This window comes from Micromys minutus (assembly GCF_963924665.1).
Source record: "Micromys minutus genome assembly, chromosome: 2".
NCBI classification, from domain to species: Eukaryota; Metazoa; Chordata; class Mammalia; order Rodentia; family Muridae; genus Micromys; species Micromys minutus.
The window spans coordinates 78,112,465-78,132,512 of NC_137971.1; the positions used below are offsets into that span (position 1 = coordinate 78,112,465).

Here is a 20,048-nt window from a genome sequence, read left to right on the forward strand (position 1 = left end):
AATTCCCTCCGAGGGCAGGCCCTCAATGACTTGAAGATCACCCATTAGACCACACCTCTCTAATCCTAGATCCAAGCTATAGTGATAACCTTTTAAAAATATTTATTTTATTTAAATACATCTTCAGATACCAGAAGAGGGTATCAGATCTCATTACAAATGGTTGTGAGCCACCATGTGATTTGAACTCAGGCCCTCTGGAAGAGCAGTCAGTGTTCTTAACCACTGAGCCATCTCTCCAGCCCCAGTGATAACCTTCAATAAGCCAAAAAGAGGTTTCCTCAGGAGAAACCAACCTTGCTAGCACTTTCATCCAGAACTACCAGCCTCCAAACCTGTGAGAAGACAGATTTCTGTTGCCTTAATCATCCATGCCAGGGGCCTCTGCAAATGAATACAGAGGCTGGCACACTCCTGGGCTCACTTTCCACCCGGATCCCCTCTCTGCTGACTGTCCCTCCACTTTGCCTAGCCTGTGCAAATTGCTTGGCCATCTCATCTCGTTTTAGACTTAAACCTTAATTCCTCAAAGGCACATGAGCACCTCCCTTTTTCTATTCCTCTTTTGTTCTGCATTGTAAGCCAAGGAGTGCACAGATGGCAGTAGGAAGTCACCACTGCTGAGAGGCTGTAATCTAGGCCAGCTTTCATTTAGAGACAAGGTCTCACTATATATCCCCAGGCTGGCCTTGAACTCACAATCCTCCTTCCTCACCATCTCAAGTGTTAGGATGACAGCTATGCACCACTAGCCCAGCTTCTTGGATTTTTGTTGCAGTTTCTTGGAGTTTGCCTAAATCTAAGATGAGCCTTAGAGGCTGGGGACACAGCTCAGTTGGTAAAGTATTTGTCACTCAAGAACAAGGACGAGTTCAATTCTCAGAATCCATGAAAAAGTAATCTGTGTATGGTAGTGCACACTTATAATCCCAGCACTGGGAAAGCAAGGACTCATGGCTCCCTGAAGCTCAAGGGACAGCCAGGTATGTCTGCGTGGCAGGTTCCAAGCCCAAGAGAGACCCTATTAAACACAAAACAAACAGAAAAATAAGGTAGAAAGCTAAAAAGTGGACTGGAGAGATGGCTCAGTGGTTAAGAACACTGACTTCTCTTCCAAAGGTCCTAAGTTCAACTCCCAGCAACAACATGGTGGCTCACAACCATCTGTAATGAGACCTGATGCCCTCCTCTGGTGTGTCTGAAGACAGCTACAGTGTACTTATATATATATAATAAATAAATAAATCTTGAAAAAAAAAGATAGAAAGTCTTTGAGGTACAGAAAACACCCAAAGTTTTCTTCTATCCTCAAATGTGGACAAATCTTCTGACCCCCAGAAATGTGTACATATATGCACATACAAATAAAATAATGCATGTGTGTGCACCCACACAAATAAAATGAGCTTTATTTATTCTAATAAAATAGAATCAGGTCAGAATCTCTACCTGAAGAGTAGACTGAAGAAACAGATGACCAGGCAGGCTCCTATTGTGAAGATGTAGGCCAGCTGCATGTTGTAGGATGCTCCTCCCATCCTATGCCGGATTGTAGAGTTGGTGTAAAACCCATAGTACATCACCGTGTCCCTAAAATAACCCTGATGGGAATAGGAAAGAGGTCCAGGTTAAGTGAATTTCTTTGAGAAAGGTGAATGGCTGTTTTGCAGGTCCCTGTCTGCAGCTATTCACACATTCATGGTCACTTCTTGGCATCTAAGGAGACCATCTCTGGGTCTGCTGAAGAATCCACAACCTGCAGATGTTCAAGTCCCTTGCACGCAGCAGCCTAGTGTCCACACAGGACCTGTGCCCACCCTTCCAGGTTCTAGATCATCCTGAGATGACACACCTAATACAACATGAATGCTCGGTACATAGGTATTACAGAGTGTAACTGGGGAATAATGACGAAGGCTAGAACGGCTGACATGCTTATAGATACAATTTTTAAATTTTATTGCTTGTGACTATGTGCGTGCACACATGCCTGTGTGTGCTACATGGGCATAGTGTAAGTGCATAGGTACACTGGTGACCAGAGGAGAAACAAGTGTTCTTCCCTATGACCTCCCCCACCTTATTCCCTTAAGACAAGGACTTCTACTGAACCTGGAGCTTGCTGGTTAGAAGGCTATGCTGGATGTCTAATAACCTCCCTGCCTCTGCCTACCAGTGCTCATATTACAGTTACACACAGCCATGGCTGGCTTTGTATGTGGGTGCTGGGTATCCTAACCCAGATCCCCATGTTTGTATAGCAAGGGTCAGCCACCTGCCCCAGTCCCGGACACACATTTTAAAAACATATTTTGGGTTTAGAACGGTGGGACTCAAAGTTTGGTTGAAGTTTCCTAGGAAAGAGACCTAAATATTTTAAAAATAACGTCCTAAAGTTGGAGAGGATTTCAAGCCAAGGTGATTTTTACAGTTGAGGAACCCCACAGTGAGCACCTGAACTTGGGGATCAAGCCAAGCATTTTGAGAGCCAGGTGGTCAGACATCCTCAACCTCTGCCATCTACTCAGTGTGTTGACCTGACAGAGCAAACACAAAGAAGGGATCAGAGAATTCCAGAAGGCAGGGCATCATTACTGCCTGCATGTTAGCAGGCACCACTTGTTGTGATAAGGGGAAAATGTTGTATCTTTGTAGACTGATTTCTCTCCACATATAAGCATCAGCCCAGCAATCGATCAATAAGTAGATAAATGATAGATTCTAGGTAAATAAACAAACAAACACAGGGGAATGATTCATTCAAATAACGGAGGGGGTTGGTTGTGTTGCTTGTCTGCACAGTGCTTGCTTGGAATGTGCAAAGTCTGAGCTTTGGTTTCTCTGCATGATAAAAAATAAAACACATAAAAGAGTTTTGTTTTGTTGTTTTGCCATGCATCTTGAGGAACTTTATAAACACATGTTCTTCTTAGCGTTAGTCAGAGTGTATCAACACAGCTGCCCGTTGAAGCATTTAACCTCTACCCTGTAAGCTGGCATTGAAGAAGTGTCTGCCCTTGAGAGTCTGTAGAGCAGGGTTGCTAAAACTATATCCCAAGGAACCTGCCTTCCATTTCTATGAACTAGAACTGTGCACGTGTGCACGTGTGCACATGTGTGTGTGTTTGTGTATTCTGTGTGTATGTGTATGTATGTGTCTATGTATGTGTATATATGCATGTATGTGTATGTATGTGTGTGTCGCCATATGTGTGTATCTGTACATGTGTTGTGCATGTGTATGAATGTGTTGTGTATGTGCATGTGTATATGTGTGTAGGTGTCTGTATGTGTGTGTATGTGTGTATGCATGCCAATGCATGTATATGTGTGTGTGTGTGTCTATATGTATGTGTATATGTGTATGTACAAGTATGTGTGTGTGCATGAGCAATGACTGAAAAGGAATCAAAAGCAAACATTTTCAGAATCAGATCATGTTACTCTGAAATCATCTAACATGCAACTCTGAAAATGAAAAATCCATTCCTATGATCACATCACCATTGTCATGTCTAACAAAATTAAGAATAAACTTCCAGGAATGAAGAGATAACTTGTCAGTTAAGAGCATTTGCTGCTTTCCTAGAGAACCTGAGTTCAGTTCCCAGCACCTACATTTGGGCAGCTCACAACGACCTGTAACTCTAGGGGATCCAACTTTAGGACGTTATTTTTAAAATATTTAGGTCTCTTTCCTAGGAAACTTCAACCAAACTTTGAGTCCCACCGTTCTAAACCCAAAATATGTTTTTAAAATGTGTGTCTACGACTGGGGAAGGTGGCTGACCCTTGCTATACAAACATGGGGATCTGGGTTAGGATACCCAGCACCCACATACAAAGCCAGCCATGGCTGTGTGTAACTGTAATATGAGCACTGGTAGGCAGAGGCAGGGAGGTTATTAGACATCCAGCATAGCCTTCTAACCAGCAAGCTCCAGGTTCAGTAGAAGTCCTTGTCTTAAGGGAATAAGGTGGGGGAGGTGATAGGGAAGAACACTTGTTTCTTCTCTAGTCACCAGATCATACACATGTGAACACACACACACACACACACACACACACACACGCACGCACACACTCACCACAAATAAAAATGTTAAAAATACTTTAAGAGATACATCCCAGCTTGGAGAATAGAGAAAAGAAAAAGCAAAAATGAACTTTCCTTAATTTTACTCTGTGGTGGGAATTTTCCAGAAGAGAATTGATTGTATTGGTAGAAATAAAGGAAGGAGAAAAAACAGATTTCGGACCCGATGTGTCCACTGCAGAATGCTAAGGGAAAGGAAACATATAGTAGACATTCTGTAAGAAACACTCATCTTTTGTAAGAATGCACAGGTGGTTTACATGGGCAGAGAAGTGGTGTGAGCCTAAAACAACCTGTAACGCTGGTTCTTGTCCTCTGGGTGTTTTACTGGACCATGTCATGCACTCAGCACTTGAGGGAGAACCAACCATTTCTCCATCAGGCGGAATGAGAGGTCTGAGTAAGCCCGAGGCATGACCTTTCATCATGGTGAACTTGAGTGGACAGCAGAGAACTTACCGCCCCTGTGAAAAACTCCAAGCCAGTGAACTGGAGGGCGTTCTTCTCACCCACGGTGAACTGTGGGATGATGATGAAGCTGAAGTTCATGATGAAGGAGAAGATGTTGAACTTCAAAAGCCACCTCAGGAAGCTGAAGTAGGACAGGACGCTGGTTCCAAACTTGCCTCCGATGACCTTGAATCTCTTCTGCCACAAGCTGATGTAATTGAGGAGCTCTGAAAGGCTGCTCTTGGTTCTTCGGTAAGCCTAGGGTGGAGTGACAAAGCCTGATTCTCACTAAACAAGTGGCTCCTGAGTGGGCATTGTAATAGTCAGACAGCCCTGCTCCAAGAGCCCTGGTCCCAGTCAGCAGCTTCAAGCTTCATTCATGCTCACAATGACTCTCTCATGTACCCTACTAACACCTCCCATGTTGTTCTACATGGCCAGAATGCTCACTAATACCCTACCTTCCCATTCCAACCTTTTTACTCTTATCCCATATTGACTTGTACAGTTTCAATGTTGGCTTCCCTTGCCTCTAACCCTTTTTCACCCCTGACCCTTGGTCTTACCACTGTCACATTCTTGCTCGGCTCATCCCATTTACCCACATGAATAAGCCCCAGAAAAGAATAAACATTAAACTACCAAATGATGCAGCCTCTCAAGGAACTAACTCCATCAGATTGACCATAGCCAAATCTGTGGGGGCATTTTTTTGAATAATTATAGTGGAGAGGACAGCTCACTGTGTGCTGTGTTACTCCTGGGCAGGTGGTCCTGAGCTGTATAAGAAAGCAGGCTGAGCAAGCAAGAGAAGCAAACCAGTAAGCAGCACTCCTTCATGCCTTCTGCTTCAGTTCCTGCTTCTAGGTTCCTGCTTTGAGTTCCTGCCCCAAAGTCCCTTCACCATGGACTGTGATCTCAGAAGCATAAGTCAAATAAATTCTTCCTCCCCAAATTGCTTTTTGGTTATGGTGCTTTATTATCATAATACAAATAAAAAGCAACCAAGCATAGAATATAATGAAAGGAAATGAGAGCAGCTTACCAGTGAAGTTCCTTCATATATATGCAAGAGCTAAGATATAGAATTAACCTAGCTGTCCTCAGTGTGTGTGTGTGTGTGTGTGTGTGTGTGTGTGTGTGTGTGTGTGTGAGCTACAGAGAATGAAACCTTATCATTTGCCAAAATGAGGATAGAACTAGAGGATGTTATGCAAAATAAAATAATCCAGACACACAAAGACACATACTGCATGTACCCTCTCATATGTGGAAGAATGTAGAATCGTGGTTACTAAAGGCAGGGAAGAATTGAGGGAAGGAAGGACTGAGAGGGGCTGGGGTAAAGAAGGAATGTGTGCTGGTGTTTCAAGGTAGGATGACCATAGCTCACAATAGCCTAATATGTATTTTATAGAGATCTAGAAAGAAGACCTCAAGGGCTAAAAGAGTAGAGTGAATGTTTAGCATTGACCTTGGCTCAATCCCCAGCACTAAGAGAGTGAGAAAGGAAGGGGGACCGAATGAGGACAGAAAGGAAGGAAGGGAGGCAGTAGGAAGCAAGAAGGAAGAAGGGAGGAAGGAGGAAAGTGGCGGATGCCAGACTCTGGCTGTGACATTGCCTTTGCACCCCTGAACTCTCTCAGCAGCTGTGGGCATTCAGGGGATCTGTGCAAGATTGGACACATTCATTTTTTTGTGGTAGACAGGAGCAAGGACTCAATGCCCTGGCTTCTCCCATAAGATATGTAGGCACTTAACAGCTGCTGGGGGAGGGAATCACACACATGGCAGTTAAGGGTTGCTGGGGAGAGAAACATCTTCAGTAGTGCAACAGCCTGCAGGTTGTCCGTCCTGTCCCCTGTAAGCTAAGCTGACTGGCTCACCAAGCTAGTTGACTCCTCATCTGCAGGAAACAGACGTTTGTTCACATGATAGAAGGACAAGGGGAGGAAAGTGCCAATTTTGATCCACTCAGGCCACATGAAGGTGTTGGGGTAGCATGTATTACAGCACTAACATGCAAATTATATGTTAATGGAAAAAACCTATGTAGCCCTGGATAACCTAGAACTCATTACGAAGAGAAGCTCCAGCCCCCAGTCCACAGAGCCCTGCCTGCCTCTGCCTTCCCAGTACTGAGACCAAAGGCATGGAAAACATGATTTTAAAAGTTGACTTACCAGTGAAAGGGAGCTCAGACACTGAGCACAGCAGTTGGCCTCCAGGATGCCATGGGACTGTTTGTTCTTTTCCTTGTCAACTATCTTTCTGTGGAAAACAATAGGAGTATTGGACATCAGTGGAATTTACTTCCTAAAAAACTAGCCACCCCAGGACACCGAGGCCCCTGTTTGTCGTTCCAGCCTCTTGGGGGTCAGAGCAGAATCATTTAGTCCTGGATCTCAATGGTCCCAGCCCTGGAAATACAAGGGTGTCAGCTTTTACATGGGTTCTGATGATATAAGTTTGGTTCTTATGTTTGCATAGTGTCATTTTCCAACTGAGCTTTCTCCCCAGATTTTCCCATTTTTTTTGTTGTTTGTTTGTTTTAAAGCAAAGTTTAGATTTAGACTAGTTTGAGATTTACCTGAAGTTTTTAGACAGTGTAGTGTTCCCACACACCTCTCACAGTCCCCTCTGTTCACTTTCTATGGTAGGTGGGGTGGCTTGAATGAGATGTTTTCCCAGAGTTTGGGGGCAGAGATTTGAACATTGGTCCCCAATTAACGCCATTCTTTGGGAAGTGTGGCTCACCAAACATTACTGTGAGTGGGCTCTGAGGTCTCTAAGACTCGGCCATTCCGGTTTGCTCTCTCTGCTTGTGGTTCAAGATGTGAGCTGTTAGCTCCAGTCAGCATGCCTACCCTCCGCCATGATGGACTCTAAGGCTCTAGAACCATAACCCCAAAGAAACTCTTCTGTGACTAGTTCCTGGTATTTTATCACACCAGTAGAAAGGTAACTAATTGGGGATGTGGGGAAAGGAGATCACATTCGAAATGTAAATACAGAGAATAGCCAATATAAAAAGGAAAAGAAGAAAGGTAACACAGTAGGTTTGCCCAAAGCTAGCATTCATGTTTCCTGGTTCCTAGGCTCCTGATGCTTACTTCACATACTCCCAGTTTCTCCTCCCAGCCTTCCCAGGATGTACACACTGCATCTCATCTCCTGACTCTTTAGAACCCTCTATTTCGTGTCAGGTTCTCAGACTTGCTTTGCATTTGATGACCTGACGATATCTAAGTCAGAGATGTTGGAGGATTTGGCTAATGCATCTTTCTTGTGGGACTGGATGGCATCTAGACTTTGAGAGAGAGAACCACAGAACATGTCTTATCTTGGAAGAAATTAATTCAAGTGAGTGCCTGGCCTGGGCAGTGCTAACTAGACCTCACTGGAGACTTAATTTTCTCCAGAGAATCCTCTCTGGAAGCAGTCATGTACCAGGGTACCCAGGGCCTCTGGGGAGACAGGCCAAGCCCCAGCCCTTAGCACTCAGGAAATGGAGGCAGGAGGATCAAAACAACCTTTGGTTATACAACAAGTTCATGGGCAGATAGGCCACATAAGAGCCGGTATCAATATACGGTTGTGATACCTTTATCTCAGCAGCACTCAGAGGCTGATGCAGGAGGAGCCTGGATTTGAGGACAGCTAAAGCTACATAATACCCATCTGTGGGGAGTGGCAGAGGAGAGTGGGGAAGGGTCCCACCCTGTAAAGGTTCCTCTTACAGAAGAACTGTCTCCTGCATTATCCGTTTCTTATCTTTTTGAGATGGGACAAAAGCAGTAGACTGAGGTTCCCATGTAAGAACAATGGCCATACCTAAGCTCCCTCTTCTCTTGCATGGTCCTTGGCTGGTTCCTGATGGTTTTGATTCTGTCTCTAGATGTCATGGGAACCAGGGATGCAATTAGTTTTTGTCCTGCAGAAGAAAAGGAACAGAGTTCTGTTACTTTTTCTTTAACACAGTCTTAACATTTGAAGAGGTGACTTTGGAGTGAGCTTTGGCAGTGTTCGCCTGTAATCCCACAACTGAAAAGCAGAGACAGGAAGATAGCAAGTTCAAAGCTATCCTGAGCTACATAATGAGTTCAAGACCAATCAGGGTATTGTGGTCTGAGTGACATGTTCCCCATAGTTTTAGGCATCTGAATGTTTGTTTTTCAGTTTGTGGTGCTGTTTGGGAAGGTTTAGGAGGTGTGGCCTTGTTGAAGGAAGTGTACAATGGGGACGGGCTTTGAGAGCTTAAAGACTTAAACCATTCTCAGGTAGAGCTCTCTCTCTCCTTCCTGCTCTCAGTTCAAGATGTAAGTGCTCAGTTTCCTTCTAGCTGCCATGCCTGCTACTATGTTTCTCCACTACACTGACTCTTAACCCGCTGGAACCATAAGCCCAGATAAATGCCTTCTGATAGTTGCCCTGGTCACAGTGTTTACCACAGCAATAGAAAAGTAATTAGTATACTGGGTCACCTTGTGAGATCCTAGCTCACCTACATCTCCTATAAATATGTCAACCAGTCAGTCAATCATGGTATTGAAACTAGAGCATATTATATTTTGAGACAGATTTCTGTTCTATAGCTCAGGTTGGCCTGGAACCGGTGGTTCTGTTCCCAGTCCTGAACAATGAACACACGGCACCATATAGACTGGTATAAGAGATAATATAGACTCAGGGGATGCAAAGATCACAGATGGAGTCTGCTGAGGTGACAAAACCTTTCATTCCAGCACTCAAGATGCAGAGGCAGGTGAATCTCTAAGGTCAAGGCTATCCTGGCCTACAGAGTGAATTTCAGATCAGCCAGAGCTCCATAGTGGGGCCCTGTCTCAAAAAACAAAACCACAAATGGAAGTGACCAGAAGACAAATGTGTGTGTGTGTGTGTGTGTGTGTGTGTGTGTGTGTACATGTGTACTCAAAATCAAAGCTAACATTTAGACTATTCTAATCCAATACTTCTGTATTTCCCAAGACAAACAAACAAATAACAACAACAGCAAAAGCAAAACGAAACCATCACTGAGCAAAGCAGCAGATCTTGCCCACCTGCATCTCTCTGAACTCCAGGCAAATTGAGTGCCTTTCCTTAAGTCCCTGACAATTGTCACATCTTTCTTAATTCTTCCTTCCCTAACTCATAGTCACATTTTCAGCCTCCAAGTCATCCCCTCCTATTAACTAGGAACTCCAGCTGAATCCACTCCTACCTCCACTTCCCTAACAAGGCCTATGCATCTTCTGCAAGCACCATCTCCAGGCACATGGGACAGGTCCCAGTGAGTCTAAGCCAATCCACTGGCCTTATCATTTTTCCTGGGACTTAGACAGAGACATGTGACATACTATTGGCCAAAAAGTTTCTTGGAAAAGGATTTCTTCCTTCTATACCAAAAAGGGAGGGGGGAGCAATGATTGCCTTTCTTCCTCTGGATAGCGTGTGTCTAAGGTATAACCTTCAAACTGCTGTGACCGTCTGCTAACATGAATGGGACTGGCTTGCAGGATGCTCTGCTGAGGGGCAGGTGTGGGCTGCTTCTTGGGCTCAGAGTCAACATGGAACTGAAAAGGCTCAGAGGAAGCTCTGTGTTCACTGAGGTGGAAAGAGGCACTCTCAAAGGGTGCTCACTTTGCTGAAAAGAATTTTTTGTTTCCCTGTTTAGGATAAGCAAGGGAGAGGGGAGGGAGGTGAGTTGAGGAGAGGGGAGTGGAGAGATATGAAGGGGTGGGAAGGGCCATTACAGAGTGGCTAGGAAGGAGAACATAGTATTAGCTAGTAAAGTGTTAGCTACATTTTCCCCTTCTCTAGAAATTACTGGCACATACTAGACTATACCTAGAATAAAAATAAATATTAATAGAATTTCTTAGATAATACCTCATGTAACTCAGACTGGTCTCAAACTCCATACACAGTTGAGAATGACCTTGGCCTTATAACCTTCCTTCTTCAACCTCAAGAATGCCAGGACCACAGACATGTACCATCATGTCCTGTGCATGGATGCTGAGGATGAAGCTCAGAGGGATTTTGTTTTGCTTTATGCTAAGCAAACACCTTACCATCTGAGCCATAGGCCCAGACCCACATCTAGAGTATCATGGGGTAAAACAGAAAGAGCCCTGACAGACCCTCAGAGGCTGGAGGGTCTCATCTAAGACTCAGGCTAAGGATAAACTTAGCTGTGAGGCATCCTGTCTCACCCCAGAAACCATGGTAGCAATGACTTTTGCTGAGCCTCAGTTTCCTCATTAAGCCTGTCTCAAAGGTACACAGTATGAAACAAAATACAAGTAGATTCAATGTCTAGCAAAACTAACCTTGATGGCTAAGCTCTGGGCACATGGAATATGGTTGTCTGGAAAATGAGCTCTTAGTAGGTAAGACTCAAAGTGGCACTTGTCTTCCTTGCCAGCATCTTTTAGATTCCTGACTGTGACCCTTGAAAATAACTTGATATCTTTTTTTTTTTAATTAAAGGCTAGGAAGATGGCTTAGTGGGCAAAGTGCTTGCCATTGGAGTATGAGTTTTCTGCCTTTGGATTCCTAATTCCCATGCTGGGCACAGCAGTAGACTCATCATCCCAGCATGAGGAGGCCGGGCATAGAAGGAACCCTGGGGTTAAATAGCCAGTCAGTCTGGCTGAGTCCTGGAGCTACAGATTCAGTGAAAGACCTTGTCTCAAAAGAATGCAGTGGAGGGACCAGCATGAAATGATCCCTGCTAATAAAAGCCTTCCTGTGCAAGCATACCTTCCTGAGTTCGATGCCCACAGCCTGGACTTCAGGGAAAGGTAGGAGGAAACTGGCATCACTAAGCTGTTCTCTGACCTTCACACATGCACTGTGCTAAGTACACACACACACACACACACCACCACCACCACCACCACCACCACGAACACCACCACCATCACCATCAACAACAACCACCTGTAGACAACTTTAAAGGTACTTCCCTAACTTTTGCTGAGAATTCTATACCTTGAACAGTTTCATGAAAAGTACAGGTTTCATCCATGCCCAGGCACTCTGGGCCCTGACAGATCTGAGAAACTGATTCATTCAGAGATGAAAACTTCAACAAACAGTTGTGCCTTCTCTCATTCCCATGGCTGAAATTCTGACAATCTACGGTGTCCACAGCTGATGGGGAAAGCATGCTGAAGGTCGGGTTTGCTGATGACTTTCTCAGAGCAATTTGATTTGATGTTAGGTGTCGTTGGACCCCAGAGGGGACATTCTCCATTTCTATGATGATTTCGTTCGCTTGGTCGTCTGACAGCATCTCTTGCCTACGAAGACTCTTGCTCTTCACAGGGTTGGTCATCAAAGGTCTCATAAGCATTCAGGCTGTCATGGTTGGGTCCACCAAGGAAGAGTGATGATGTCAGAGAAAGGATGCCCCATTCACAAAGAGCTCCACACAAATTACAACATGTCTTCTGCCTCTGTCCCTGAGGGTGTTCCTCAGGAGGAGACACATTTCCCTACAGAGAATTCTGCCTTGGTAGCTAAGTGAGAATTTTTAAACAGAACCCTTCATTAAAGACAATGGGGTTCTAGAAACAAAGGTGGGGAGTCTTCTAAATGACCAGTATCCATAGGACAAGGTTTTCTTGTCAATTTTACATTCATCATTTGATATGTATATTTCGGGGGCAGTGAGATGGCTTAGGGATTAAGGGTACTCATTGCCAAGTCTAATGACCTGTGTTAATATCCCCACAATGTGGAAAGACTGAACTGATCCTTTCTGTGTGTTTCCCTTGGCCTCCACACAAAAGCCTGTGCATACTAATAACATAATGTCTTCTATATAAACCCATATGAGTTTATAACATTATCATTATCTCCTGATCACCCCAGGTCTGCCTTCTAATATCTATCCTCTTCGTGTCAGTGTTAGCCAATGAGAATGCAGCTTTTGAGAATGAGTTTTGAAAAGATTTGGTTTGGCTGGATTTCTTTCTCTACCCTCCCTCTGCCTTCCTGCCTTCTTGTTTTGAAGACAATTAAGCAGACATTTGTTGGCTAAGGGTGATGGAGGGAGGGAAACTCAATCCTTGAGAGGATCATGGAGACAGCTTCTCTACTGAATTACTCTCTCAACTAGTCCTGTTCCATGAGGAAAAGAAATCAGCACTAAGGTACTGCTCTGCCCCAGTACCAGAGACCTGAACAGAACTTGTACAGATCCAGTTTTCAAGTGACCTGGAACAACTTGCCCATTTTTTCAATGGGCTAAACTAAGGGCAGAGAGGTGATACAATGTACTCAGTCCCCTGACTTCTATTACAAGTCAGGATTGGACAAGAACTTCTTACCTCCTCCCCATGTGCTCACTGGCATCGTCGGGCTTTACTGAGGGCAGATACTTTAGAGGGGTGGTTCTCTACCTTCCTGATGCACTGACTCTTTAATACAGTTCCTCATGTTGTGGTGAACCCCCAAGCCCAAATTATTTTTGTTGTTGCTCTGCAATTTTGCTATTGTTAAAAATTATAATGTAAAGATCTGTGTTTTCTGATGGTCTTAGACAACCCTGTGAAAAAGTCATTTGATCCCCAAGGGGGTCATGACCCATAAGTTGAGAACCGCTGCCTTAGAGTATGCTATTTTGGTTTTCACAATTAGCCCATTTCATAACTAAGAAAACTGAGGCTCGATGGGGGGAGGGGAGATTTTGCCTAAGGCTAAGATGTCAGAGATCAGTTGCACAAAAGGTCTGAACCCAAAAAAGAGAGCTTGAGTTCTTCACCTTTTGTCTCCTTCTAGAACAAGGTACTAATGTGTATTAATTCATCACTCATTCATAAATTAGCAAGTGTGTTGAGGTTTGGTCCTTTGCTATGTACTAGAATGCTGAACACTGGCCCCCAAGACCTGGTTGCCTCACACACACCAAGTGATGCTATGCAACCTAGCTCCTTAATTTAGAACTATAGGATGAATAAAGATGCCTACAGCCTGTCGCTGGGCAGAAGAGAGGTAGGCGGGGCTTCCATTTCTGGGCTCCTTGTCTGAGGCAGCGACCATGAGGAGAGCAGAGAGGTGACGAGAGAAGATGCCATGGGCTAAGTGGATTGTGACAACATGACACTGGCCAGTTGGAGTAAGATCGGCCCAGGTGGAATGTGGCAAGTTTTATCACCGTGTTATTGACAGGGAGCAGACAAAATAGCACAGAGGGTTGACATCTGCCCAGCTCTAGTGCTTTAAGGCTCATTATAAATATAAAGGTTTTGTGTCTTTTATTTGGGAACTAAGTACACAAAGGTTGAGTAGAAACCCCCAGTAAATTTATTTACTAGTGCCTGCTCTGTGCCAGGGAGTTCTTGGGGCATTAGCAGAATCTGTAAGAGTGAAATTTAAAAATCAGGAAACATTAAAAGCCTATCTCTGGGGCCCCTTCTTCCAACCTCATGCTGGCTGGACAGAGCAGTGTAATGACGCTCACTGTACTACTTTCCCTCAATAGCTAAAGCCACCTGTGCCCCACTGCCAGCCTGTAGTACTTACTTCCCGAAAAAGTTACACTCTAGCCTGGGAAGGTTCTGGAAGGATGAGTCTGAAAGCTGCTCATACAATATTGAACTGACAGAGAGAAATAGCTTTAGGTTGCATGGTCCCTCGATTTACATTATGATATAAGAAGAACCCATCTATTTGGTCCTCTGTATTCACAGGCTTGCCTTTGTGATGGCCTTCCCTCGTGTCTCTCTGACAGTTTCCATTAGTCTCTGTCTCTAAATAAAGCCTTTCTTGCCACACCTGATATGTAGATATTTAGAATTTTCTAATACTTCAGCAGAGATCGTTCAATGTGTGCTTGTGGTAACCTTGAGGAAATGGGTTAAAATCCCAGTACCCATGCATGCACTGAGTGCACTTGCCTTCTGTAATTCCAGGGCTTGGGAGGCAGAGATGGGCTCTAAGAATCCCAAAAGCTATCTTATATGAGGCTAGGGAGATGCTTCAATTGTTAAAGTGGCTTTTGACTCAGCTTGATGATGTGAGTTCAGTCCTAGGCACCAACACAGTAGGCAAGAACCAACTCCCCCAAGTTTGTCCTCTGACCTCCATAGTGTACTGTGACACACACACACACACAAATAATAATAATAAACAAAACGTTATTTATTTTTTGTGAAAAGGTCATGATGTTGCCCTGGCTAACCTGGAACTTGCCATATAGACTAGACTATCTTTGAACTCATAGATATGTGTCTGCCTCTGCCTGCAAAATACTAGAATTAAAGGTATGTGCAGCCACACCTGGACAAAATATAATTTTAAGGTGGCAGGAGGGCTTTGCCTAAATATGTAAGTTGAAGCAATAGGAAGACGTCAACTCCTGGCTTCCATAAGAGCACACGCACTCAAACCCTCGTACACACATTCATACCACACACACACACATATACAAAGAAAAAGCTCTGTCTTCCATTGGTCTACACACTTCCAGTGATGTTCATACACATGCCAACCTTATGGAAGCTGCTTTATTGTTTCACAATTTATTTGTGGACGTTGTCCCAGAAACACAAGCATTAGCCTTGAGACAGGTGGCCCTATCTTGTCACCTATGATAAAATGATTGAGTCAAGTGTGGCTCAAGTTCTTTGTAGCACTAGACAGCCAGGGAGAAAGGAAAGCCTTCAAAAGAATAGCTATGCTGAGGGGCTTCTGCAGATCTGATGGCCTGACCCTCATGCCTACTAGGGTCAAGTTTAATGAGAAACTGAGCCAAGCAGAGGTGAGAGGTAGATGAGTCATAAATCCAGTGGCACCCAGCCCTGGTTTCAAACTCTAGGGCGATGGTTTTTATAGTCAACAAACTGACCAGCAAAAACCCCTATGTGCTGAGCACCATAGGAGGAAGTGGAAGCTATTTTGACCTTCAGTTCTTAAGTTTTCCCACACCTTTCCCCCCCAAGCCAATACATTCCTTGCTAATAAATTAGGTTTCCATTATAATGAGAAGATTTTTTAAGTGTGTGTGTATGTGTGTTTGTAGGCACCTGTGTGTGCATTGGGGCACTCACCTCTATGACTGGGCACATGTAGAGGCCAGGATGTCTTTCCTCTATTGTTCTCCAGCTTAGCTTTTGAGATATGGTCTCTCAACTGAACCCGAAGGTTGCCATTCTCACTAGGCTGGCTACCCAGTGAGCTCCCAGAGTCACCTGTCTCTGTCCCCATTGTACTGAGTTACAGACACTTGACATTATACATTTTGTGTGTGTGTGTGTGTGTGTGTGCGCGCGCGCGCGCGCGCACGCGTTCCTGGAATTCAAACTCAAGTCTCCCTGGCTATATAGCAGGCACTTCACCCACTGAATCATTCCCCCAGGCTTCAACCAGATGGCTCCTAATGAAGATATGATTCTTAGACAGGGAAACCTGTATTGTCTACAAGGAAACTCTGAGTGGTGAGGTTAAAGCGTAAGGTTAGTGCTGACCACTCACAAGACCCCAGGCTCAGTCCCCGCAGCAGAAGAGGAAAAGAAGGTGGGAAGGTACAGATGGATGGATGGAGGCAGGGAGAAAACTCTTATGATAAATGCAGCACCACTACATCCATTAGAAGTCCAACGGTCTCGATGAAGTGCCATTTCCAGTACCTGGGTGGCCTTGAGCCCAGTCCTTCCCCAGGAGTGACTTTTTAGTGATGATTCATTAGGTCTTACCTTGCAGTGATGCGTTCCAATCACGCGCGCACAGCAACAGGTTTCTGTCTGGACAGACAGGACTACTTCCTCTCACGTAAGCAGGGTTCACTGCATTGAGGAGGGGAACATGGACAATCAGTCCTTGCACACTAGACACTGAGAAACACGTGATGGCTAACTGTGGTCAGGAAGAGTCACAGTGGTCAAGAACGGTCACCCACACCAAGATTTTGCCTTTGAGGTCCTACGATATCCAAGATTAAGAACTTGGGTAGAAAATAGAATTAAAATACAAAATTCATACGATTAAAACAACTTGGGGGCTGGAGAGATGGCTCAATGGTTAAGAGCACTGGCTGCTCATGTAGATGACCTGGGTCTGATTCCCAGTTGGTGACAACTCACAGTCACCTGCCTCCTTTAACCTCTGAGGACACTGCACATATGTTGGGCACAGCCACACACATAGGCAAAATGCCCATGTACATTAAGTAAAAACAAAACCTCAAAACTTTTTTTTATAGACTTAGTACTTGTGACTCAGCACAGAATAATGCTCATGTAACTGACTGATAACCACATTTTACAAAACTCTATTTTAACTACACAAACTTAAGCTTATATACTTAAATCTCTATCTCACTCTATAATTGATTGTACTTGTTAGTTAATGAGCTACAAGTCATATTGAAACCGCTCATGTAGGTGAGCACAAAGGTTCCTTGAAGCTGTAGTGTTTTGTGACGCATGGACTAAGTATGGCCTGATTTTCCTAGGGCCAGAGTCCGCTCCCTGCCTCTGTGACAGTGCCACACAGTGCAGGACACGCTTATGCAGTCCATGCTGAGGGTGAAACACAGAATGTGGAGCACTCTAGAACTTCTTGCATGGGAGTAATTCTCAGCCCTGGCATTGGCCAGCTGTTCACCCCAGGCATGTTACTCAACATCTCTGAGCTTCACTGCCATAATCTGTAAAGCAGGGATGGCGATCTGACTTTTACACAGGATTGCTGCTGGTGGAACGATCTGTTTAGAGATATAAAATGGTTCGATGGGCCTAGAACGCAGCGGACTCCTAGTACACACTAACCCAAGAGCTTCATCCTGTCCCTTCCTCTCTGCTGCCTTCAAAACCATTCCCAGCACCCCCTGCAGCTTATGAAGCCTCTGCCTGTGCCTTATATCATCAGCATCCTGGGCTGTTCCTAGCTGGTCCTTCTCCAATTCCCTATCCTTCCCTCTTCCTCTTTTTCCTCCTCCCTGCTTCACCATTTCCTCCCCTCCCCTTGGCTTCTTACACACCAAGTTCTATGTGTGTAAAAAGAAATCTGGGGGTGGGGTGGGGGGAGAAACCAGTGCTGCTGCTGTAGTGTGCCTTCTGCTTCCTTCCTGGGACATTAATGCCACCCAAACACACACTTACCATAGCCATTTCTAGAGTCACCTGCCATCTGCAAGGATGCCATTTCAATGCCTTCATCCTCTCTCCCTGGCATGCCAAAGGGGCCATTACGCCTGCAAGAAAATAGTGGATCACACTGAATATGTCTGGCTGAGCATCTTTAAATTCCCAAAGCACAGCTACCTGTGACAGTCCAGCTTATTATCACCTTGACTGGACTGAGAAAGTCTAGGGAGTTAGTAAAGCACACATCTGGGAGTATCTGTGAGAATCATTTCCAGAGAAGATTATCTAAGAAAGGACCCTTTCATATGAGGACAGACATGTGTGTGCATGTGTGTGTGCATGTGTGTGTGAGGGTGCAAAAGGAATCAAAGGGGAACCAAGAGAAATTCACCTGAATACATAGTCTCTTTTCTCTCTCTCTGTCTCCCTCTGTTCCTCCCTCCCTCCCTCCCATCTTCCTTTCCCCCCTCTGTTCTTTCTTTCCTCCCTTTTGTCCCTCCCCTCCTCCCTTCTCTTTTTCTCTCCTCATCTCTCTACTTCTTGGCCACTATGATATGAAGTGTTCTACTTCATACCCTCTGTTCCATGATGGGCTGAAACTTCTGAAACTGTAAGTCAAGATACATCTTTTCTCGTTTAGTTTACGTCAGTTTTTGCTTTTTGTGTGCTTGTTTATTACAGTGGCAGAAAGTCTCACTAGCACAGTCCCACTCTATCCAGCCCTGTCAGGGTGACAGTTCGCTCGTCGTTCGTTCACCGCTCACGTATGCAATCTACCCATCCATCCATTCACCCATGTACCCATTCCTAATCCATCTATGCATCTGTCTTGTGATGCTGTCAGAAGGCCAGCCCTGTGTCAGTTGTGAGTTAGCCACTAAGGATACAGAGAAAAAGATGTGATACTGACCCCAAAGGAGCTTCCTTCCCTGCACAACCCACTTTTAAATACGGCCGAGAGCAATACAAGTAGGAATTAGGGAATGTCAAAAGACAGGTTGAGGGTTCAGAGAAAGGATAGGGGTTCCAGCTGGGGGTTCTGAGAAGACCACATGGAGAGAGCGCATCTCAGAGGAAGCTTGAAGGACTGATTAGTGCAGTAAAGACAGGGGCAGCAGAAATACAGGTGGTAGGCCAGAGAGCACGGGTGTAGAAAAAGTGCTGTAAAAACTAAGCAACCGGGGGCTAAGGAGATGCTCAGAGGGCAAGAATGTGTGTGTGCAAGTATGAGGAGCTAAGTTTGAACCCGCAGCTTCACAGAAAAGTTGGGAGTTACGACCCTAGCATCAGAGGGCAGAAATAAATGGGTCCTTAATGCTTGTTGACTTCAACCTGGCCAAAACAGTGAACTTCGGGTTCAGTGAGAGACCAGAGGACAACACCCAAAGTCAAGTATAAGCACAGGTGCACACACACACACACACACACACACACACACATATACACACGCACACACACACACACATCTTAGTTGGGTGTGTGGGCACATAGCTTAATCCCAGTGTTCAGGAGACAGACAGAGGCAGACAAATCTCTGTGAGTCTGGATACTAGTATATAAGTAATAGGCCAGCCAGGACTATATAGTCAAACACTGTCTCAATAATAATAACAATAGTATTAATGATGATAATACTATAACTTAGGAAGAAGAAGCAAAAGAATCTGGACAAGTTCAAGTCAGCCTGGGCTATGTGCTAGGACCCTATTTCAAAAAATCAATAAAATAATAACAATAACAGTAATAATATAGCAATAGCAGCAACAATAACAATACAAAAATAACACACACACACACACACACACACACACACACACACATATATATATATATATATAAATATATATATATATATCATGTGCCATGTCCGGTTCTCTTGAACTGGATTTTGGGTGGTTGTAAGCTGGGAACCAAACTTGTATCCTTTGGAAGAGTGGTGAATATTCTTAATTACTGAGCCCTAGTTATATCATTTTTAAAGGCCTCTAGGTAACAGAGTAATTTTAATGAGCAGTCAGTTAACTGACTTGGAGCACAGGTCAGAGGTAGAGAGGGGACAGGAGCAAGGCCAGCTAGTCTGGGGCTGGCACCTTGCTCCGCTGTTGATTCTGTACTTCTTTCTCCCTGTCTGTAAGTGAACGAGCTCGCCTCCCTCACAGGATAAGAGGACTCAGGAGAGATGGAAAGAACAGGACTGCTGGGATCAAGGGTGGCTCTCAGAATGGTGACTCAGACAGTTGGAGGTGATAACACCTGTGACCTAGTCCTGTGGGCCTCCATTTAGGTCCTGAAGGCATTTATCTGATAGCTGCATACCAAGACCTGTGTCCTTGTTCCTTGACACAAATGCAAGCCACTGGGATCTTGTTACTTCTTTCTTCTTCCCTTCCCTCCCCTCCCTC

General features: G+C 44.6%; 1 protein-coding gene across 2 annotated transcripts in view; it reads right to left on the reverse strand.

The window, feature by feature from the left end:
* Window positions 1-20,048, reverse strand: part of TMC5 (transmembrane channel like 5) — a gene marked incomplete at both ends in the record, with an annotated part of 49,471 nt that overhangs the window by 27,791 nt on the left and 1,632 nt on the right. The window contains 6 exons of one of the 2 annotated variants that reach the window (XM_080913596.1): window positions 1,450-1,601; window positions 4,556-4,804; window positions 6,730-6,817; window positions 8,381-8,480; window positions 16,255-16,344; window positions 17,662-17,753. In XM_080913596.1, the coding sequence (XP_080769722.1) occupies window positions 1,450-1,601; window positions 4,556-4,804; window positions 6,730-6,817; window positions 8,381-8,480; window positions 16,255-16,344; window positions 17,662-17,753 (771 nt within the window). Of the gene's footprint in view, window positions 1-1,449; window positions 1,602-4,555; window positions 4,805-6,729; window positions 6,818-8,380; window positions 8,481-11,545; window positions 11,850-16,254; window positions 16,345-17,661; window positions 17,754-20,048 lie in introns of those variants that run through there. The other variant, XM_080913597.1, reaches the window with a different exon arrangement.